This window comes from Eptatretus burgeri, chromosome 10, assembly GCF_056783735.1.
Source record: "Eptatretus burgeri isolate ZD-2024b chromosome 10, Ebu_testis_v1, whole genome shotgun sequence".
NCBI lineage: Eukaryota > Metazoa > Chordata > Myxini > Myxiniformes > Myxinidae > Eptatretus > Eptatretus burgeri.
The window spans coordinates 61,409,254-61,433,465 of record NC_140970.1 but is presented as its reverse complement, the minus strand read 5'-3'; the positions used below and the strand labels follow the sequence as shown (position 1 = coordinate 61,433,465).

The window sequence follows — 24,212 nt, the reverse complement described above, 5'->3', positions numbered from 1 at the left end:
TGTTTACTATTATAAAGATGTTTGTACGAAGCGTGGTGAAAGTACCACAGAGCATCGTGACATTTACCCGCACGGAGCTGCTGCCAACGAAAGCCGCGCATTCCTCACACTGCTCGCCATTGTGACCTCATGAACAAACGGCTCGTTGGTTCATTGAGGTTTTATATTAATTGTGACGTTTGTTGGCACGTGGATCATTGAACGAGTTCGACCGATTATCTCGCTCTTCACAAACTTCCCAAAGCCCCCATCCTCATGTAATTGGCTCTGAAATCGTTTTTCAAAAGGCGTTTTGTTGTTGCTCATTTAAGATTTATTTGCCTTCATTCTTCTCGATTCGTCTTCATTTCGCTATTTAAATGTTTCCCTCGTTAATTCACGTGGATTTCATATTTCTTGACGTGACTCTATTCGGTATTTGCTCGTTTGCGCGGAGCGTCATCTTTGGGGCGGTGTATAAATCAAAAGGAGCCGACGACGCGCGTTTGTGAAAATAAATTTAGTGACGTAATGTTTTTAAAATTGATTCAGTGAAATTGAACGAAACATTTAACCCGCGAGTTGAACTGTTTTAGTGTAATATCAATGCCGGTGCGTTTTCGCGGTGTTATGACGTCATACATAATGAAGGAACTTAAAAAAAAAAGAACCTAAATTCTCGAATAAATCATTTGGTGAATTGACGAATTGTTCGAACACAAAGAGAAAAATGTGAAAAAAGGGGGCTGCGGTGGTCGTGACGTCACGTTGGATTTCGGGAAGCACGCGAGAAATAAATAAAGTGAGGGGGGAAATTAATAATTAAACGTTGAGCAAGACGAGAAGCCTCCGGACGTGATAATTATCCTCCATGAGCACCGCGGCCGGGGCACGATGAACGTCAAGGGTCTGTTTCAGGATTTCAACCCGAGGTGGGTGTGTAAATAGGAGAGCGCTGTGTTTGTGTGGGACTCGTGGACCGCGATGTGATGAGGGAGGCGGCGGCGGCTCGCTCTGCTTCACCTGTGTGCACCTTGGATGATGATGATGATGATGATGATGATGATGATGTTGATCTTTCACGATGTTCTCCCCGAAATGGATCGTTTTGCTCGTTTTGACGTCTCACCGAGAATCGTCCAGTTTTTTGGGGGGGATATTTTATATATTTAATGTAAACATCTCCTTGTTGGACCTTCAAATGGCAAAGAGCATCTCCTGGTGGGAGTGCTTGGTGTGCTTGTTCTCCTCCAGGTGAAGCTCGAGTCTCAAAGTCTCCACAAGGTCATTTGATCTTCAAACTGGTCTGGTTTATGCACGTTCGGCATGATGGAATTCATCAAAAACGTGTGTGTGTGTGTGTGTGTGTGTGTGTGTGTGTGTGTGTGTGTGTGTGTGTGTGTGTGTGTGTGTGTGTGTGTGTGTGTGTGTGTGTGTGTGTGTGTGTGTGTGTGTGTGTGTGTGTGTGTGTGTGTGCTAGATAGCTTCTGCAATCCTCCTGACAGTTGTTGTTGTTGTTGTCTGTCAGCACCACAGTCTCCAAACAGTAAAGGTAGGTTGGTGTTCCACACGACCTCACAACCTTCCCTTTCAATGTCTTTGTCGGCCATACCCGCCCGGTCACTGTCTCCCCCCCTCCCCCCCCCCCCACAGATACTCATACCTATTTCCCTTCCTGATCTCCTTCCCCCTCTCACCTGGTATTCATTTATTTTTCTCTGCCACAAGACCCACATCACCTCGGTCTTCTCCATGCTCATCTTCAGTTGGTGCTTCCCAAATTCCTCCTTCCACTGCCCTAGTACTTCCTGCATCTCCCGCCCACTCTCCATCACAACAGCCGCAGCATCCTCCCCGAACTACTCCTCATGTTTCCCTTCCTGCTTATCAGCTCCATCACCATGAACATGAAGTTGGCTGAGAGAGCTTCCCTGCCTCAAATCGATGCTCACGTTGAACTCCTCAGACATCCCGGGACCAACCAAAACTGTTCCCTTCGTTCCCTCGTACATCTCTTCCATCAACCTAACTTCTGCTTCCGGCAGTCCCATCCATCTCGGTGTCGCCATCACCACCTCTCCTGGGACAGTGTCGTAGGCCTTCTCCGGGTCCACAAATCCGAATGCCAACTCACCTTTACACCTCCAACCTCTTTTCCACCGGCTATCGGTGCAAACATCCCATCCGTCGTCCCCCTCCCCTTTCTCAACCCCTGCTTCTCTTCTCCGATCTCCACACTCTTCCTTATCCTCCCTCCCGTCCAGAATCCTCTCGAGAACCTTCATGACGTGACTTGTGAGCGCAATGCCCCCGTACTTCCCCAGATCTTGAACATTGTGCTTCCCCTTCAACATCCGCATAATTAACCCTGTCCTCCAAAGTCCTTGTGCAAATTTGAACTTTTATAACTTTTGATGGGTACATTATAGAAACAAACTGTAAATGGTGCATGAAAGCTTGCGTGACACACGATTCAAGACCTCAGCACAATGTAAGAGTGTGGTCTAGTCGTCTTTAATTCCAGTTTGAAACTCAAACAAACCCTGGCTGGATGAATAATGTGAGCAAGGCCCATCAAGCTTCAAGAACTCGGCCTGTTCAAGTACTTTGCTCAGTGCAGCTCATGTCCTGAAACTCGAGTTACAAGATCTGCTCTGCAACAACCCCTCTGTGTTGCTGAAGAGGATCTCGCACAGGTGGGTCATTCAGTCCCTCTGGTGGACTCTTCCATTCCACTTCGTGTTGGAGCCATGGGAGAATGGACTGGTCCAAGTTGAGGGGAACAGGACTGGTGCTATAATTGACTCGATGTAACAGTCCAAACTGCACTGTCACATGCTTCCCTGCTTGAGAGTTGATGTCCCAGTAACCATCCACATGAAACGCTTATTGTTTCCTTAACAACTGCATCATTAATAAGTTTGGTTGAGCTATGGTGGCTAAGACATTTGGATCGACACCAGTCGTAGCATCCATCCATTGGGACCATACTCTGTGCAGAGCGTTGGTGCTGCATCAGCAGGCTCCTTGGCTATTTGGCACAATCCTGGACGGGTCACCACTCCGACACAGGATACCAGCAAGCTGGCACTTATTTTGCTGACCTCGGAAGGATGACGGGCAAAGTCAACCCCACCTGGTATTAATTGAACAGCCGAGTGGGATTTCAACTCCAGATCCTGGGATCCCAAGCCCACCACCCTAACCATCAAGCCAACACCAGGCATGTCGTAGCATTGGCTTCAAGTGCAGTTGTTGGCAAATGGTGGGGGTTAGGATGGTGCACCACATTTCACGGAGACGACCTTCTCAGTCCATCACACGTGCGGTCATATTCCACAAGTCGTGTATGCTCATCTTCAGGGACAACACGAACGTCGTCCACTTTCGATTCTTTGACTGGGGGGGGCTCGTGGGGGGGGAGGGTTCAGACACGCTCGGATCAGTACCTTCAGGGGCAGGAACACCTGTTGCTTCCGCTGCACTTCCTTTCCCATGAAGTTTCATAATCTCCCTCAGGTTGTGCAGGAGGCCTCTTCTCACTGGACGCTTCCGCAGAATTCAGGACATGTACGTCATCCACACAGAATTCGATATTGGTATCTGACTCGTCAGCAGTTCAGCCATCACCAGCTGCCGCTTCAGGTTCAGCCACACCAGGGAGCATACTGTTTGGTTCCATGCCTTCAACAAGGCTTTTGACATCAAGCAATTCCCTTCTGTTAACTGTCTTTTGGGGTTGCCCTCCATTTACAGGCTTAATGACACACGTGTGACCACCAGTATTAAGGCGCTTGACTACTTCGTGCGGTGTAGAATCCCAGGCATCTTGTATCTTCCTTCGACCCCTCGTATTCCTATTCCTATTCCTGAGGAATACTCGTGCACCTATTGGCAGGTCTACATCCTTGCATGCTTAGCCCTGTGGTTATGAAGTCTTTCTTCATATAAATTTTCTCTGTGTTCTTGAATGCCATCTCAAAGGCATGATTGAGCCTTGTGTGATGCTCGACGATCCAATCCTACTCGGCCTTCCCCTTCAGAACAGGGTCTCTCTCAAAGAAGAGGTAGTGCAGGGAATGTCCTGTGGAGGAATGAGGGGTACTGTTGTTTGCGTACACTAACTCTGATTAGTACTCGGGCCACTTTTGTTTCTTTTTGGGAGGAAGGATGCAATTAAACCACTCGCACTGCCCATTACTCTCTGGGTGATGGGGAAGGGGGGTGCGGTGGGTGGTGCAGCTCTTGGTAGTTGGGCTGGGGTATGTTCGGTCCTCCAGTAAAAGTGAAGTCCACTGATGTCTTTAGCAGCAAACTGAAGTTGTTTGAAGTTTTTTCTTTGCAATAGACGGCAAAGAAGAAATCGTTTTTTGGTTCTGTCCTTGTGGATCTAGTGTGGATTTCATTAATCAAGACCTCTGTGATGCTTTGACAAATTATTGCGTGGACTTCAGGGGGAATTGGAGTGTCGACTCGATCCTATGTTCGAAGTTCAGCCACATGATCAGCTGATATCCGATCCAATCTGCCAGAGGTAGGTTCTCCTCCATGTTCAGTCTTCCCATTGTTCTTATCCGACCTGTACCTTATCATGAACTTTCACTGAGAGTTCTACTGCCCATATTGTTTCCGTGGCTCCAAGCTCAACCACATGCTGTAGGCAACTGAGAGGGTTATTGTCCGTGAATTCCTCAAACTCTGCCCCAATCGTTATGTCACTGAATTTTTGTGGGATCACCCATCTTAAAGCTAGCAGTTTGAGTTTCATGCTTGAATAATTCTCCATATTCCACTTGTTAGGCTTAAGACTCCGGCTTGGCATAAGCAATGACCACCTTCCTCTGCCCTTGTGACCAATCAAGGGCTCTGAGTGCAGCACAGCTCTGAGGCCGTGGAAACTGGCATCCGTCTCCAGTATGAAATGGAGGTTGAAGTCCGGGTAACCTAAGATGGGTGGTGAAATTGGCTTCAGTTTGAGGTTGCGAAAGGAGTCTTCATTATGCTTGTGTCCAACTTTCTTTGATATTTCGTGACATATTCTTTGATATTCTTGCCTACTATACTTCTTCCCAGCTCCTTTGGCCTTTCCTGGCTTCTGTAGTAGTGGTGAGGAAAAACTCACGAACAAACCTCGGCCGTTGAATCATGTGAGCAAGGCCCGTCGAGCTTCAAGAATTAGACCTGGTCAAGTACTTTGCACAGCGCAGCTCATGTCCTGCAACTCGAGTTACAAGATATGCTCTATAACAACCCCTCTGTGATTGCTGAAGAGTATCTCACACAGGTGGGTTACTCGTTCTTTCTTGTGGACTCCTCCATTCCACTTTGTCGGGGGTGGGGGAAGGACTGGTCAAATTTGAGGGGAACACAACTGGTGCTCTAATTGACTCAATGTAGCAGTCCAAACTGCACTATCACAAAATTCATCATCTTCACTCGACATAATTCAAATTTTTAAGCTTCAACATAACCACAATCTTTCGTAATACATTGTTTGATCTGATTTTCCAACTTGTTGAGAACCTTCTCCAATTGCTGCTGAGTGATTTCATTACCCCCCCCCCCCCCTGCCACTGAAGGTGGAAGGAGATTGTTTTCACTCCTGTCTGTCTGTCTTTGTTATTTGTGAAAATCGAAGATTTTTCAAGTATGTTGGTTGGTCTTGTGCATTATCCTGTATGTCTGTCTGTCTGTTTGTTTGTTTGTCAATTGCCTACAGGTCGCAATTTTAAACCGATCTTCACGAAACTTCACCACGTGGTAGAGTTTGTCATGAGCAAGAAGCTGATTGTTTTCGAGGACAAAAGGTCAACACAGGCCGGATTTCTAAAATTGTCAATTTTCATCCGATTGACTTGAATTTTAAAGGGGAGTTCCATATTTGGTCATTTAATTCAATCACCAATTATTTTTGAGCTCAAATTTGTTTTATGGATTTCACATTTATCGTGCTATGCACATCTTTCTTTCTTTGTTTGTGCACAGGATATCTCAAAGTTGTAGACTGATTCGAATGAAACTTGTTGGATGGGTTGGGTGTGTGATGACAAGGACATATTGATGAGATTTTGGTGAGGATCCACTTCTGGATACAATTAAAAAAAAAAAATTGTTTTTCAAGTGATTCTTCACCATTTGAGATATGGGGACAAAAAACGATATTTTTCACGATATCTCAAAAAAAATTATTGGGCCTGATTATGTTCTTCCGGATCAGGAATTGCGTGGCGGACATATGCGCTCTATCGAGTGCCCTTCTGGTTAATATTGTAATTGTATTTGTGATCGTAACCTAAGTTCTTCCAAAGAATGTGGTTTTGAGGAGTAAAAACTTTGATTTGGCGGTTTGATGACTTTGGATGATGTTTTATGTAGTCCAATGCAGACACGTCCAGTAAACGAGGTATCCAAGCAATTAGTCCATATTTACCAATATACTTTTCTGGGAAGACGTCATTGAAGAACCGTGGCAGGGAGCATGGTCTTGCTGGTACAAGGTAATATGTGAAAGATTTCGTCTTATTTTGTGAACCAAATGCGGTAATTGTGGTGGTTAACTTCACCACTGATGTAGAAGCTTCCTCGTCAGAAAATGTCAACTCGTCAAGAAACCCGGGGGGTTGTGGATTGAACAACAGCAATTGCAAAACTTGATGAATTTTGATTTCATATATACCATTTATAGTTTATCTCTATCATGTGTGGACATCAAAAGTTATAAAAGTGTGCGTACGTGCGCTCGCTCTTATCGAAAGGTGACATCGGGTTTAAAGAAAAATAAAAAGTTGCACAAACTGACTGTTAGGTCAGTGAAGCCCCTGTCACACCTTGACTATTTAACCAGCGTATGGCAACGTATCAAAATTGATCTAAAACGCTGGCGTATGCTGAACTATTGATGTTTTTTTTTCAGTTTTGGGCGTAAATTAACGAGTTGGACGTATGCGTAACGTACACAGAACATTTCGATAACTTGTACCAACGAATGCTTAGCGTGTTGTCGGCGTTCACAACTTATGCCCAACGATAGTCTAACTTATGCATAGCGTGGCAGAGTATCGCCGACGATCACGTGGCATAGCCTATTAAAAGGCTGCCGCTCGACGATTCAAATCATAACCGCACTAGAAATCGAAGTGTCAACATCACCGTCATGCCAAAGAAAAGAAGAAAAAAAAAACCATGGAGTCTGGAACACTGACGGGTTCCTCCTGTGAAGCCAATTTTGAGGTCATCTCTTCGAGCATGACCTCATAATATTGGTGTTGAGAGGAGAGGTGACGGTCCGTCCGTCCATCCGTTCACAATGAAGTTGAAGCGGGAGATCTGGTCATTAGTGATCCTGATAGAGGTCGATGAGACGTGCACGATGGTATGACTTTCAAGGTCACGAGGCCTTTGAAGTTGCGAAAATGACGATTTTCAAATTCTATCTCCTCCACCATTTCTCAAGCGATCTTGAATTTGATTGTGGCATATGAATCTATGGGACAATATCTAAATTCGGTCAGGCCGGATTTTCGATATTCGCTTTCGTTTTCGTGTCACGTGACTTCAAAGTTGGCCAAAAATGCGAAAATGACGATTTTCAAAATCTATCTCCTCCTACATTTCTCAAGCGATCTTGAATTTGATTGTGGCATATGAATCTATGGGACAATATCTAAATTTTCTCAGGCCGGATTTTCGATATTCGCTTTCGTTTTCGCGTCACGTGACTTCAAAGTTTGCAAAAACTGCCCTACCTTCAGGAGGCTTGTATATTTTCTCACAGAGATGACCGTCACTCCCGCACGGGGGTAATTTTTATATACCAATTCCCCTAAACGCTGCCAATACGGTAGCTGTAAGTTAGAAACGCGTTCAGTAAGTTCTGTGGACGTCCGGAAGACGTCAATATGCATTGGAGATACATTACACATAGGTTCAAAGCACGTTACTCATAGGTTAGAAATAAGTTTCGGGTACGCTTGACATTACCTCGACTTATGAGTAACTTACAAGTAACGTGTGTCAACGATCGCATAACGTGCCAACAACTTATGGCCAGCGTATGCGGAACGTGTGAGTCATACGCTGGCATACGACGAAAATTTTGAGCATGCTTAAAATTTGTCGACGAGCTCTGCGTACTACGACGTATGCCAGCGTACTTCAGCGTGCTCTTAACGTATACAAAACTTACCCATAACGTATTCGACGTGTGCCAGCGTATTCGCCAAATTTTTCATACGCTGGCTAAAACGTCAAGGTGTGACAGCCCCTCGAGTTAGGTACAACAAGAAATGGAAAGAATAAACAGGAGGGGGGGAGAGGAAGAAACAGTAACCTGTGAATAAACAGGTTAGGTTTTGTGGGGTGAATGGGGGTGACGTGAGATAGTTGTGTCCAGCTTTAAGACCTGGAGAGAAGTGGGATTTAACAGCCTTGGGAAGGCAGTTACATAAATTAGAGAAAAGTGGAGGGGTGCAGTTAAGCCTGGATTTTTGGTGTTACTGGAAGAATGTATGCATCCCGGAGGAGCAGGGAAGGGTCTGAATGCTGAGGCGGCACAGGGAGGTCGAAAAGAGTCCACCGACGAGCCTTGTGCTTTGGCCTCATTGCAAGAGATACAATTTCACAAGTTTTTGGCGTCTGACCCCGCCAAGCACTGTGTGAGTGGTATCCGCAATCCCATTCGCATCCGGCTGTACCTCATCCTCATGCCCATGACCGAAACAAAAGACGTCACACGAGTGGACTGTCTTCATGCGTAGGTCATTTTGACACTTGGACGCACAAATTCCCACATTTGTGCAATAAAAAATTTTTTGAATCACTTTTCATTTTACAGACGGATGTCAATTGCATGTATCTAGCAAAGTCGTATCATAGAGTAAGGTAGTGTTCCGTATGTAGCGACGGTACCGGAAAAGAAAAATGCCCACCCCATCAAATGTGTACAAACTGATTCACTAAAAAGCCACTATAGAGTGAAGTCATAAGCTTTTAAAAGTCATACCTTTTATTCTCGATCGTTTTCAGAACTAACAAGACTGATAGACGTCTGAATACATCGCCGAATTGAACGACGACTCTCAATTTCGGCAGACAGCCTCACACAATGATGGCCGAAGCGATTACAATAATCCAAACGGGAGGAAGCGACATATCTTGGATATTGTACCCATACCATAACACAAAAAAAAATTCAAAAATTTGATGAAATAAAAACAACTTCCTGCCACAAAATGTCTGCGGTGGATTGCAAGTCAATTCAAAATGCATAATTGATGAAGGAAAATGGCACAGAATAAACAGAAATATAAAAAAGGACGGACGCAGCCTCTCGTGCCAAGTATAGGGATGACAGAGAGAAACACAGCTTCCCGGCTAGCCTCCCTCCCATGCTCGTCATGACGTTGACCCCGAGAAAAGCAGAAGGCTGCAGCACGTGTGTGGTTTAACACAATACTTCTTTTGTAACATACTTCCCATATTTTAGATATTACTCACCCTGCATGTTCAGTACAATGTAATGGTGATGCAACAGCATATCGGATGCCTCTACATCGACCTGCAGTGTCATCGGTATCACTCGTATTATTTCTTGCACATGACAATTCAACCACAATTTACCACGTGAAACTATTTACACAACCATCCACAATTTATTCTCTCTCCACCTCTCCTCTCCCTCTGCCTCAAAACAAAGTCAGAAAAAAAAAAACATGAAAAAAAAAAGAAACGCCATGTCTGGAGGGAATTCTAAGAAAAACACCCAAATAAGGAATTGGGGCTACCATGTTTTTTTTGGTTGTTTTTTTCTGGTGCCATCCATACATATCTTTTCAAAATGATTGAACATTCTCCCAGCATTTTGAGTACTTTAAAACAGAAGCAATCGGTATTCTTGGGAGCGTTACCTGAACTCTGTCCTGCAGCTTCTGAGACTTAACATACGTCTGTGGTTTCATTCCTTCACCACAATTGATAACACCACCACCAAGTCCTTGGTCATCTTTTTTTCCCAGTGACAGGTTTACTGCAACCACATTCCTCTCCACATATTTGGAAAGCATCCTGGTCTGATTTATGATTCTCATATGATATTTAGAATTATCCAAATACATTGCTTTGTCAGACTCCCCCCCCCCCAAAAAAATATTTTACTTTTCAGTTCCTTTTATTTATTTTTGTGAAAATTTTTGGTTATTATAGTTATTGGTCAAACGAAGGTCTAGTTGATGAAATTTATTATCGTGGACCAGACCTTTGTTCAATGTTGCCCAATGTGGAGTTCAAAAATGAAAAAAATACGACTTCCCTTAAAAGGAAGTTCAACGAAGGAGGTATTGCCAACCTATGGTTGTTTGTCTGTACATCTATATTAAACGTTAAGCAGCACATACCATTCAAAAAATCTTTGGTGTGACTCGGCCGGGCTTTGAACCGCTGACCTCCCAGACTCAGAGGAGACATTTGAACCATTATAACACCAAGTATGTTGCACCATGGAGATTGGTGTGTACCTTACTCATGACAGTGTCTCCTGAAGCATTCTCTTGGCAAGGCATGTGCTGGGTGGTCTGCCATTGCTTTCTCAGCAGTCAGAGCTGGAATTTGTTCAGGGTGCCAGTGATAACTCACCTACTCTTCTCGAGACACCTGTGGGATCTTTAACATCCACTGACGACTGGTGTTGTCAGATGGGCCAAGCTTAACATCCTACCGATGTACGGTGCGCACACGTTCTCACCCTCGCATGCCTCGCCCTGCCCGCAAAACACCAGGACGACAGTTTATCACAAGGTTAGAATTCAAACCCAAGCGAGACGCCTCAAGGCGAGTGCGCATACCTCTAGGCTATCCTACCAGCCCAGTTTGCCAAGTTGATATTTCAAAACAATGTTTTGGAATTTCAGAGATTGTTTTGGTTGGATGCCAGTGCTTTCCACTCTGAATCCCAAAACTGATGCTGCACCTTCCTCCCGTTGGATTATAGTATTTATTGCTCCCTTGTGAAAGTATTTCATTCAAACTATTCTCTTTCATGTTGGAGAAGACTTAGCAGCTTATGAAGTAAAATGGCTTGTGCCACACTATGCAAACCGAAGTTCACCTTACTAGAATCCAATCTGACTCGCATGAACAAGAGGACCTGCATCAGCTTCAACAGTTTTGTGCAGAACTACCAGTAATACCAAAGTTGTAAGCACAATTTAGCCTTTGATGTACTGGGATAGATAGCCAGGTTTACTTCAGAGGGCTTGTTTTGAACATTATTTTGTGGGCCCACCCGTCTTGTTGAATGTTTGTTACCCCATGCACGTGAAGCGAAAACCGGGGTTAAGCAATTGGTTCACTTCTCTCCGTCTGGCTGTCGACAAACGGCAGTTTATGATCGAGGAACAACTGGATTTCAATTGAATGTTGCATTTTGAAAATGAACGGGGAGTTTAACAGTACTTTACTTTTACATCTGAATTTGGCCTGATGGTGCATACATGTGTAGAGAGGAGTGAGAACTTTTTATTTTTACTCTGTCTGACAGTCAAACAAAATTGAAAGTCATTCCAAGCAGGAAACTTACTGTTTTTAGTGACATCATAAACAGGCACAAATAACTAATGTAACGTGATAAATAAGGTGGTGTAAAAGACTCTGCATCACCGGTGGTAAACATGGAATTTTTTTGTTTGTTTTTTTAATACGATCTTTAAAATCTTAATTTTATTTTAAATTAATTATATACTTGAACATTGTAGAACACAAATGGCCTTTTCTTAAACCTTCCGTTTAGCAGTATTTTACAAAATATGGCATTTTACATCGCGACCAATCAAATTTGCTGCTCGTAGACTTCGCCCATGTCGTTGTTTTTCAAGACTGCGTGGGCTGCGGTAATCTATGAAGGCTGAACGGTTTACGTTTTGTGTCCCACTGATAGGCCGGATCTGCATCCAGACCTGAACAAAAATCTCATCGGCTTGTTCTTGTCACCTCCCCAAATGATGTAGCCAAATTTTGTCATCATCCGTGCACAATTTTTTTGAGTTATCGTGCTATTTATCATTTTTGGCCGCATCTCTAGGTGGTGAAGAATCGGTATCCAAATCCACTATATCTTGGATCTTTAACCTCCACTAAATCAGTATCCAGGTCTTTAAAAAAAATCTAGAATCTAGATCTTCACCAAAATCAAATCAATTCGTCCTTCGCACGCACTAAACCTGTCCACCAAGTTTCGTCCAAGTCCATCAAAAGCTTTTTGAGATATCCTGCTCACAGACAGACGGGTAAAAACAACCTCTGTCCACCTTCTGTGGCGAAGGTAAAAAGCTGCTTCAAATGGAGCTGCTTATAATGCCAAGAATACACCAAAACAACTTGCCTTCTCTTCCTGGAAGGCAATCACAGATCACTGTAGCATACCGGACTTTCAAAATGGTGTGTGTGTGTGTGTGTGTGTGTGTGTGTGTGTGTGTGTGTGTGTGTGTGTGTGTGTGTGTGTGTGTGTGTGTGTGTGTGTGTGTGTGTGTGTGTGTGTGTGTGTGTGTGTTTTTTGTTTTTTTTTCAACGACTCGCTTCTGCTTGCACAGGCACTTTTAACCTGCTGTCGCTCGTGTGAAATCCAAGTCAAATAGTCTTTTTAACATGATTTTTGGCATTTAAATGGAGTGGCGATTTCTGAATGGTTCACCAGAATTGTTCTGTTCCTGGATGCAAATCGGACTCACAGACATATAGGATATATGAGAAATATTGGTAGATGAGAGGGGTCGAGTTCCAACCATTTCTTCATGATACAAGCGACACACACACACACACACACACACACACACACACACACACACACACACACACACACACACACACACACACACACACACACACACACACACACACACACACACACACTTTTGGCAATCATGCAAACCTTTTGTTTAATTTATCCTGCAGTCCCCAGAACCAAATAAACAATTAGTGGGGCAAGTTAGCTAAATATAGCATAACAATTGTGCATTTTGTGAGGAAAGCACCAAATTTGGCACACCAGAAGCCTATCATATTATGAACAGGTTGAATATTGGGCCATCTCAAATTCAGCCGCTGATGGCTGTGGCAGCCATTTTCCACTGCCATCAAAAATTTTGAGATGGCCCAATATCCAAATCTGTTCATAATATGATAGGCTTCTGGTGTGCCAAATTTGGTGCTTTCCTCACAAAATGCACAATTGTTATGCTAAGTTGCCCCACTAAATACACTGTATTTATTACAACCCTCACAGTTCCCTCCCCCCCCCAAGCCTCAAATAACATGATTAATCGTAAATATCATCATTTTAAAAGTTGCATAAGCCGCCGGTGTTCAGAAGTACCCAAACCAGATACGGTGTCTGGTACATCTCGCTCCCACATAAATAATAGTTGGCACAAGGTTTGTGTAGTTTCACATTGCAAAGATGTCCTTTGTCGACGAATTGGCACAGACCAAAGACGGCTGCAGACCCTTGATGATCTGGAACGGGAGCTGATTCGTGCATGGAATGCCATTCCCCAGGCTAAGATTTGAGTGATCATGCAGTCAAAGCAACGACTGCAATGCAGCGATCAATGCTGGAGGTGGACATACACAGTATTGAGATGTTACTTCCACATTGGATCCCCATGTGAAAGCGTGCTCATGATGTCACAAATTTATTTTTAATTTTAAATAGTTCCTGGCTCCCTCCAGAGCTGTTTTGTGTATTGCAGACAGCTTAATGTGTGGCAGGCTGTTCCTGTTAGTCAGGATGCATGCAGCAATGGCTGGTGTGGCACTTGCTTCTTGGTACTCACTGCAGTTCCATCTCGTATATGATGTCGTGCCTGGTCTGAATGTCAACTAATTGTGTCAGCTGTCACACTGGCCAACTGATTCTTGTGCTCCGAGTTGGGTCACGGGCCTGTTGCCCGTCAAACTGCCGAGTTTCCATGCCAGTCTGGAGACTTGCTGATCAGTGCCATGTGCCCGATTATCCAAAGTAGCAACCTAAGCAGTAGTTGCTCGGACTCGGGCACGTTTTGTGCTGGGCACTAATTGTCTGAACCCAATCGGTTCTTTAGTGGATGATTTAATAGCTAAACCGCTTGCGATCAGAGCACTCGAATCGCTCAGAGAACAGGTGAATTTATACAAGTGTTTTAGACTCGCAGCTTTCTCCACACAATGATACATAATCCTATATAACAATTCAATCGCATCACATTTGTTATAAACAGGCACTAAGGGAAATAACTATCACGAAACGATGCAAAAGTACCCCCATTAGACATTCCCACAACAATATTATAGACTGCTCTTACCGTCACTGCTTCAAGGTTGCAGCTCCCAGCCATCTCGCATCATCCCCCATTTTTAAACTGTGTTGCATCCGTATGTCCATCCATCCATCTGTTTAAAAAAAAAAAGCATTGAAGAACAATAACCTTTCTAACCCTGTGTAGGGATAACCATTCGCATGTTGGCGTTTGCAGTTTTCAGACACGGGCACTTTTTTTATTTTATTTTTCAATTTCAAATCATGTGCTCCAATTCTAACCTTTTATTACAGGTCATGTTTGTATGTCTGTTTGTTCCTTTCTGTCCTTTTGTCTTTGGTGAAACCCAATCATCCTCTTTTGTTTTGCTTCTCCATAATCCTTCACTTTGGAGAAAGAATTTTTGAAAAAAAAAAAAAGGCTGCACTTAATAGCCTTGTCCTCTGCATTTTAATCGACATACGACATGAGATGTCAATTCAGCATCTAAGCTTGAAGGAAATTTGGATGATTATTTACTGGCAGGATAGGTCGGTGGTATATGCACTCGCCTCTGATCCGTCTGTAAACCTTGGGATTGAACCTCATCCCAGTTATAAACTGCCACCCTTGTGTTTCGCAAGCAGAGTAAGGCATCCATCATGTGTGTGCCGTCCCTCAGGGAGATGTAAAGCCGGGTGTCCCGTCTGCCAACATTACTTCGTGGACGTTACATCCCACAGTGTCCTTCGTGAAGAGGAGGCGAGCTATCGCCGACACCGTGAACAAATTACCAATTCTTGCGGGAACCTCGTTGAATGTCAGGCCAGTTAGTGAAAGGCCAAATGTTCCCCTGGCCGACCCCACAAGAACCTGGGAATCATTGTGTCTGTTAAAGAAAAATATGATCTGATCATCATGTCAAATGGCTTTGAGCACGAAGGCTTGAGAAAAAACCATTTCACTTTCTTCTTTCCTTGTGCTGTTGGCAGTAAGTTTGTGGTGTATGCCTGCTTGCTCCTCTTCTCGCTACTCCTGGCTCTGCGGTTGGACAAATTGATACTGTGCTCACCCTGGGCGGTCTTCACGCCATTGTGGCTTTGGAAGGCTGTTGTTCTGGCCGGGGCTGGTGGTGGCGTTGCTGCCTGGCTGCGAAATCCACAATGCAGGTGAACATGTCGTGGCTCGACTTTCCTGGGTCGTGATTGCAATGTGGAGACTGTTGGTGGGAATGCTGACTAACCTCTGAACTGTCAATGTGTCGTTTTAAACTTCGACAAATATATGTGAATATATATATATATATATATATATATATATATATATATATATATATATATATATACACACACACACATGTCTGATGCGGTACAAGTTGAGAGCAATGTATTGTCAGTAATTTGTCTTTGAAAGGACATGCTGACATAGTTATATTGTCTGTTTCCAGTTGCTTGTGCATGCTTACAAAAAAATTCGGTATCGTTCGTAAAGAGTTGGCCTTTGGACAAGTTCTCGAAAGATAGTCATGTCTAATGAGGCCCACCTTCCTTTAATGCGTCTGTAAACTCTTGTGGGCCCACACATCCTGCAGTAGTCCACACATTTCCATGTACGGTGAGTCACCTGCTGGTGACAATCAAAACTACCACAACGATGAATCGCCACCACGACCAGAAATCTTTTTGCTCTTCTCGTTTCCCGGTGGTGCTGTTTGTCACGCAAATGTACAGGACATCAAGTAAAAGTAGTGCAACAAGAAAGTTGCAGCAATTTTATTCTCATCAATTTTATCACAAACTTTTTTTTTTTTTTTGTACATTGCCAGATCAAAAACAAAGTAAAACTCATTATCGATTTAAGAATCACCCCCGCCCCCCGAATTGCATGCTCAATAATCCGTGTCGTTTTTGCTCATCACGTGAATGGATGAGGGCAATTCCGCAGTTAGTAACGTTACATTTTAGGGACATTCTCATTATTTAGATAAGAGTCCTTTCTCTATCTGTGGATGTAAAGTCTCATTAATGTCACCAGAGATCAGTCTAGACGTAGAACAGAGCAAAGAATGAAATCATTTCATGAAACATTCTAGAAGAAAGAACTGCTTTTAATGCCGGTTAGTAACGTCCTTTTTTTGTAACGTTACTAACCGGCATTAAAAGCAGTTCTTTCTTCTAGAATGTTTCATGAAATGATTTCATTCTTTGCTCTGTTCTACGTCTAGACTAGGTTGATCTCTGGTGACATTAATGAGACTTTACATCCACAGATAGAGAAAGGACTCTTATCTAAATAATGAGAATGTCCCTAAAATGTAACGTTACTAACTGCGGAATTGCCCATGAACATCAGATCTAACTAAAAAGTCGAGGCTGCAGCTGACCATAGAGCACCACCTCTCCATCCTGTAACGATTTAGACTTCTTTAAAACCATCTTGGAAAATATCTTGTATAAAGTCTCCATTTTGCGTGCATAATATGTAGATGGCTTGCTCTCAACGCTGATGGCCAATCGCAAGATGACATGGACCTCCATTGTGCCGCCGGAGGTTTTTTTATTTTTTTGTATACCTTGTCGAGGCTCGTATGAGAGCTAACACACAACACACGTCAAGGGGGGCATGAGACAGGAGGGGAGGGAGTGGGAAGGACAAAACAGTGGGGGACAGAGACATTAGGAGATCTGTGGAAGGGAGAGGGATGGGATGGGGAACATGGGGAATAGAAGATGGACATTACAGGGACTTTCAGGAAGGAAGGCAGGGAATTTGAAGGAGGTGGGCTTGGGTGGATTATCGGGGGTAGAAAAGATCGAGGATTTGGATGGGCGGTGATGATAGGTGGTGGTGAACAGCTGTTTTGAAGGCCTGGAGGGAAGAATGGGAATGAATAGAGTGAGGGAGTTTATTCCAAAGGTGGAAAAAAAGAGGAATGAAAGAGTGAAGGTGAGCAGTGATTCGTGATTTTGGTAGTTTTACCAGAAGGGGGTTGTTGGCGGACCTTGAGCGCCCTGCGGAAATGTGGTGGGGACAAATCGCAGATAGAGCGGGGGGGGGCGAGGCTGGAGAGGAGACGGTAGAAGACAAAGACCACCGACCAACCTGCGGTGATGAAGTGAGAGGCCCAAAGACTCAGCCTCATTGCGGGAGATGCCAATGATCCGAAATGCCTTGGTTTCTACAGCGTGAAGCAGAGAAAGGTGGGAGGCAGGAGCACCAGCCCAGAGGGGAGAGCAGTACTCCATCAGGCTGCGGACAAAACTTTGTAAGTGGTCAGGAGCTCAGGTGGGCCGAGGAAGGACTTTGCACGATGGAGGATTCCCAGTCGGAGACTGGCTTTGCAGGTGAGGTTTGAAATGTGGCTTTCCCAGGAAAGGTCATGGCTGATAGTGAGACCCAGAAGCTTGAAAGAACGGACTTCTTCCAGAGGATTGTTGAGAAAGTGCATGGGGGGCGGGGGGGGTTCTAAACGGTCCTTTCGACGAGACGTAGTGAGAGTGTGAGATTTGTCCGGATTGAAAGACGTGTTCCACGTGTTGGACCAGTTTGTGATTTTATCCAGATCAGCAGTGAGCGAAGAAGCTGCTGCTTGCCGGTCTGAGGGATGACCGATGGTACGGCAGAGGGTGGAGTCATCAGAGATATAGAGGATTTTCCAGAGAGTCCGAGAGATCATTGATGAAAACCAGAAAAAGAACAGGGCCCAGAATGCTACCTTCAACTCCAGCCTGGACAGGAATGGGGGATGAAAGAACTCCATTTACGGCCACACGATGACTGCGACAGGAGAGGAAGTCTGTGAGCCATGAGTGGACATGGCCTTGGATACCATGGGAAGAGTTTGGCGAGCAGGGCAGGGTGCCAGACGTGTCAAATGCACGTGATATGTCCAGGGATACGGCTCGGATTTCCTGTCTGGCATTGAGGACCTCCATCCATTGATGGGAGAGCAGAAGCAGCATATCCAGGGTAGATTGACCTGATCTGAAACCAAATTGATGATCAGAAATCAAGCCATTGGAGAAAAGGAAGGATTTGATGTCTGAAGCGATGATGGATTCCATAACCTTGCTGATGATTGGGAGAAGGCTGATTGGTCTGTTGTTACAGGGATCTGTTTTTGCACCTTTTTGGGCAGGGCAGTAATGTTTGCTGATTTCCAAGCAGATGGCAGATGACCTTGGGCAAATGAGAGGGTGAATAGAACAGAGAGAGGGTGAGCAAGAGCCAAAGAGCAGGTTTTTAGCACACGTGGGCTGATGCCGTCTGGACCGGTTGCAGAATCTGAGTCGAGGTTTGACAGCAAGCTCTCCACCTTGTCAGGAGAGTCCAGGGACAGTTGGGTGCGACTGGGTAAGGTGGGTAGAGAAAGTGATGGGTTTTGGACACAAGATTTAGCTGCAAACACCGAGTTTAGGCATTCAGCCTGTTCACGTTCGGTATCAGCAGTGTGGCCATTTGAGGTAAGGGAGGGGATGGAGGGGAACATACACTAGAAACAGATTTGATTAGACACCACCAGGATTTTGAGGAGGGAGAGAGATTTGAGAGTTCAGACTTGAGATGAGAAAGATGTTGTTTTCTGGCTCTCCTGAGGGTAGATACACACTTGTTCCGAGCTTTCTGGAAGGAACTGAGATTGCCCTCAGTTGGGTGCAAGGTTCGAGGCACTTGTAGAGCATTGACTGGAATGTGTTGCATCATCTTCAGCCGCAACCTAGCCAGGGCCTTGATCACACGGTTGGGAGATGGAATGACGTTCAGCGTGCCGTGAGATCACATCTTGTTACCGTCCAGAGATTCCGGTGAAAATCGGTCGAGTCGTATTTACAGCACGTTCAATCTCAAACAGCAGAGCATTGGACAAATGTTTTGCTCATCGGGCAAGCTCAAATCTATTCAATTATTCCCACCTTGAATTGAAAGCAATGAAAATTTGCAGGTAATACGTTTTTTTTCATTAAGATTTTCATTCATTTTACCCCCAAAGTAACAATCGTAAAGTGGGAAATGAAGAAATAGCTTTGTGGAAAAGGAAAGTGAATGGTGAGATCAATAGGCTGATTTAAAAAAAAAAAAAAAAATTTAAACCTGGATATATCTATTTTGTGAAGGCCCAATGTGCATGTGTGGCTTTGTACACAGAACCCTGGCAGGATGTGTTTGCCTGACAAATGACTAGCCAGATACAAGTACGCCGAGTTTAGACTGCACTGTGAATCGTGATGACTTTATCGGTAAAAAGGGAAATTGTTTCTTCTTTTTTGTTTTGCAGGACTGAAGGAGAAGCATTTGTTGATTTCAAGGCCATGCTGATTGCTGTGGGACTTCACTTGCTCTTGCTTATGTTTGAGATCCTAGTGTGCGATCGCATCTCAGGTGGTCGCTACGCCTGGCTCCTCGTCTTCATGCCCCTGTTCTTCGTCTCCCCACTCGCCGTTGCGGCCTGTATCTGGGGGTTTCGTCATGACCGTTCCCTTGAGGTAGTGTACGAATTTATAAAAATAAAAACCGTGCATCGTGTCCTCGGTCCTGACAGCAAGTGTGTGTTTGGTGTGGCATTCTGGGTACTCTGCCTGGCCCGTTTCCGAATCTGATGAATCTTTCTTTCAGTTGGAGACCCTGTGCTCTGTGAACATCCTGCAGTTCATTTTCATTGCACTTCGCCTGGACAATGTCATCTCCTGGCCTTGGATGGTAGGTAATTCCCGTTTACTCCAACATTTTTGCTCCACTCCCATTTTGTCAGCAAATGTTTTTGAAAAGCTACCCGAGCACGCACTTGCGTCCCACTTTAGCATTCCACCGTTTTATCGGGGTTTTTTGCCACTGAACTAATCCCACCAAAATGCAAGTTAAATTGGAACCGGTTTGGTGTTCCCATGTGACTATTTAGCTTAACGACCGGTGAAAATCTCCCACAATGCGTTTCATGTGTGCCTTGTCAAGTTGAAGTCCTTGCAATTTGTGCAGTACATCAATGTCTGAGATTTCCTTTTCCTTTATGTTGCTTATATGATGGTGGAAAATGTGAATCCTCAAGTATGATCGAGAGTAGTTGTGCCTTGCATTGTTCCAAAACAATTCTGTGTTTAACAGGCGACACAATTTAGGGTTTGCAGCGCCCGGTATGTTGTCTGGTGCTCGGGTTCCTCACCACATCCTCACCTCCCCCCCCCCAAAGTTTGCCCCTTTTCAAAACTTGCATCTTGTAGTCAAATCACGGCTTTGTGTGCACATTTTAAGCACGGTGTTTACATTTAATCCCAAATGTGGTTTGACATCGGGCAAAGGTATTTCCCTGACACTACACATCGATGTGGTTGTCAACCAGGTGGTGTGTGTACCTCTGTGGATCTTGATGGCTTTCCTGGCGCTGGTGGTCCTCTATTACGTGGTGTGGTCGCTCCTATTCCTTCGCTCGCTGGACATGCTGGCGGAACAGCGCCGCACCCACGTCACCATGGCCGTAACCTGGGTTGCTGTTGTAGTTCCACTACTCGCCTTCCAGGTACGACCACCCATAAGGAAGGAGAAGGTGGGTTCTTCTCTTTTATTGCACAGACAGCAGGTAGTTGCAGGAATGATCAATTACTGAGCAGAGGTGAGGAGCTACAGAAATGTACTTTGTATGTGGGAAGCAGGCCAAGTGAAGTGGGATAACGCGTCATTTTGCCAATTGTGACATTTTGATTGTGTGCGTGCGTGCGTGATATATTATGATTATTGGGATCCGTTTCCAATCCCTGTAAATCACATTTCTTTCCTCAATTCCCAACCAGGTCCTTCTTATGCAGAAGTTAGATGGACATTCAGAAATGTCATACGTACACATTTTTGTGCCACTCTGGCTCTCTCTCATTACACTTATGGTCACAACTGTGGGCCAGAAGGGTGGAAACCATTGTGAGTTCATTTCACACACACACACACACACACACACACACACACACACACACACACACACACACACACACACACACACACACACACACACACACACACACACACACACACACACACACACACACACACACACACACACACACACGCATTACCACGTTCGTTAGATACGAACTCACCACATGCTTTCTACCTCCCAGGGTGGTTCGGCGTCCGTAAAGATTTTTGCCAGTTTGTGCTCGAGATGCTGCCCCTGCTCCGCGAGTACGGAAACATCGCCTACGAGCCCCAACCCCGGACGCAGTCCCTCGAACCGGAGGAGAGTCCAGTACACGAGGCACACAAAATGCCCTCGGTTTTCAGCAAAAAAGCTGGGGCCGGTGTGGTGTCACAGAGTCCAGGCCGATACCTTTCACCACCGCCAAAGCTGGTACTGGACGTCCCAGACTGATGGTCGGCACGTCCATTTATCATTTTTGTCTTCCTTATCCACAGCACTGCACGAAACAATTTATTTCCACGTAGCTCCTTTGTATGACCCAGAGAATACTTTTGTTGAGAGTTATCCTGATGTTTGTTCAACTCTCTTACCGTCTCATCCCCAAAAAACTCTCTCTCCACGATAGGCTTTTTAATTCAGCAAATTGTCTTGAACACTTTCCTTTCTTGGGATCCTTATTTTTATTTGGAGCCAACGCTGATGCAAGGGTCGACATAATCATTACATCCATTGCCAGGTTACGTGAAACGTCATTTCAATCGATTCTGCCTATTAGTCGGCATGTCGAATGCCTTTTTTAAACAGGAATGTAGCTGCCAATTACACCGTTTCCTTTTTTAAGAAACTATTGTCCGTTGGTTGAATATTTTCTTTTCCTCTAGTTTTCCCGTGTTCCAAAAGAAGCGATGGGTGCACCATAGAACAAGCAAACGTAGCTCGTTGTACATACTGTAAATAGCCTGGAGCTTTGACCTGGTTTAACTTATTTCAAGTGCTGAATATCCACACGTGTTCTTGCACCCCGTTCCGTTTCAGTATTGTCAGTTGCACAAGTCGTGTACCAAGTAAGCATGCGAAGCCACAGGTGGGATGTTAGACCAGCTCACGTGCCACATAACACGACTGTTTACATGTTCAAGTGCCACATTCTTCGTCCAGTGTTTGTGCATATTTTTGGATGAAATGGTAGATCGATGGCTTTGTGGCATAGCACACAACCCCCCCCCCCCACTGATGTTACATGTATAATGTTTACTCATTTTATCCACTTTAATGATGGACTTGGATTGTGGAATCTATTTTTCAAATGGATGGCAGTTTGTTCTCCTATTGGTCAAAATGATTTCTGTTCCATTGGGCACCTTAACGAGGGCTAGAGAGATGTCCCGTACACTAAGCTCCGGGTTGGATCCATTGAAGTTGGAAATGGGATTGTGGTTTATCGAAAAATCAAATCCTCACAACACAAGTAATTTTTCTGATTATTTAAGTGACATCTCATAGCCCTTGTTAAACCTCCACCGGGCAGTTTGTTTTTACAAACTCGGTCAAACGAAGACCAAAGTTACAACCGTTTGGTGATTTAGTTTGTGTGCATAGTTGTACCAAAATGTGTTCTATAAAATAAAGTATTTTTTTTCCCAAGTTGCATTACTGTCATTGTATTATACTAGCAGGAGTACCCACCCAGCGTTGCCCAGTGCTATTCGACTCCTGTTGGCATTTTGAAGAAATCAATTTGGTTTTTTGGTTTTTTTTTGTTGTTGTTGTGGGTGCTGAAAACACTTCCCAACATGCATGAAGGAATAGGGTTGAGGTCCTTTAATATTGTCTTCAAAAAGGTCAAGGCTTCGGCACTCACGAGATTAAAAAAAATAAATAAAAGATTTTGCTGAAAACACTCAGGCACTTATGAACCTCAAAGTTTGAAGATTTGTTCAGCCAACTGAGAAAAATGGTGACAGACACATATCTCTCGTCGTATAGACTATAGATGGATGATGCAATATATTGTTGCGGATTCGCGCCCGCCGGCGTGCGAACGGCCACGTAACTCGAATCGCGGCACGTCGCCCACCGGACGGACAATCCAGTCGTGACCCTCTCGGACTAACGCCGGGAACCAGTCACGGGTGGACCTTTCGGTCTCACCGTGATCGTGCCAATCGGCCCCCGCGTGGGATAGGGTTGCTCGCCAAATTCGACCTTCCTAAGTACCCACACGGAGGGTAGACCGGGCGATCGCACCTCGCCGCAGGTCGACTTCGGACACGGGCCACTTAAGCGACCCGTTCCGTACTATCGGGATAACCGAGCGGTGTTATTCGTCGGCCTCGACGGTTCGATTAATTATCGGGCGTCTTAGCCCACGACCAACCCTTTACGTGAAGCAAGATGGGGATTCAATGAAAGAAATGACGAAGCGAAGCGGGAAAACAGTTCAACAATAAGCACATTTATTTCGCGATGAACGGAAAGCACACATATACAATTCCACCAAAAGCACATGTAAAAGAAGAAGACAAAAAGCAAATGCAACAATGCAGATCTATCCGACTACCGGGCACTCGGCAACACTTATACAATTTTACTTCACAGACGGCGCCGACAACACATATTCCCAAAGCAAAAGAAAAGAGAACCACCCTCCAGGATGAGGGGGTAGGCGGGCCTGGGGCCGAGACCGTGTCGGGCCTACCCGTCTGATGATGAGACGCGAAGTGGCGGTGGTGCCTCAACTCCGCGGGCCTCGCGGACAGTGTCTGGTAGGGGGTGGGAAGGGGGCCCCCTTTTGTCGCACTATCTCAGCGCGGGGGGAAACAGGAGGGGGTTGCTGATGCTCGGGGAAAGGAGGATTTCACAAAATCTCGGGTCCCGCGACGAGCGTCTCCACCACGACCTCGGTCGCGCCGCCAGCCTCTCCCTCCGCAGTTCCCCGAATCCGACGCGAGCACCCCCTCAACCGCCTTCGCCGCCGCCGCCTCTCCACAGCTTCGTCCGATCGCCCTCTCCGTCTCCTCTCTGGACTCGTCCCAACTCTTCACTGGCTCCGCGAACTCCCGACT

General features: G+C 45.0%; 2 protein-coding genes across 4 annotated transcripts in view; one reads left to right on the top strand and one right to left on the bottom strand.

Annotated features, from left to right (window-relative positions):
* Positions 1-647: 647 nt before the first annotated feature.
* Positions 648-22,364, top strand: LOC147018695 (transmembrane protein 185A-like). Of its 2 annotated transcripts, XM_085898636.1 has the most exons (7): positions 656-911; positions 15,236-15,412; positions 19,519-19,726; positions 19,857-19,940; positions 20,578-20,754; positions 21,026-21,149; positions 21,347-22,364. In XM_085898636.1, the coding sequence occupies exons 1-7, from the start codon at positions 874-876 to the stop codon at positions 21,595-21,597; spliced, it is 1,059 nt and encodes a 352-aa protein (XP_085754762.1). In that variant the 5' UTR covers positions 656-873; the 3' UTR covers positions 21,598-22,364. The 2 variants fall into 2 exon arrangements, with proteins under 2 accessions (XP_085754763.1, XP_085754762.1); XM_085898637.1 differs by lacking the exon at positions 15,236-15,412 and having other exon boundaries at positions 648-911.
* The window catches only part of SCLT1 (sodium channel and clathrin linker 1), a 74,380-nt gene continuing 63,259 nt past the window's right edge, over positions 13,092-24,212 (bottom strand). The window contains exons 17-18 of one of the 2 annotated variants that reach the window (XR_015062492.1): positions 14,310-14,397; positions 13,119-13,580 (exon numbers count right to left, since the gene is read on the bottom strand). The gene's annotated coding sequence lies outside the window, so the exon portion shown is untranslated. Of the gene's footprint in view, positions 14,398-24,212 lie in introns of both variants that reach the window. The other variant, XM_085898631.1, reaches the window with a different exon arrangement.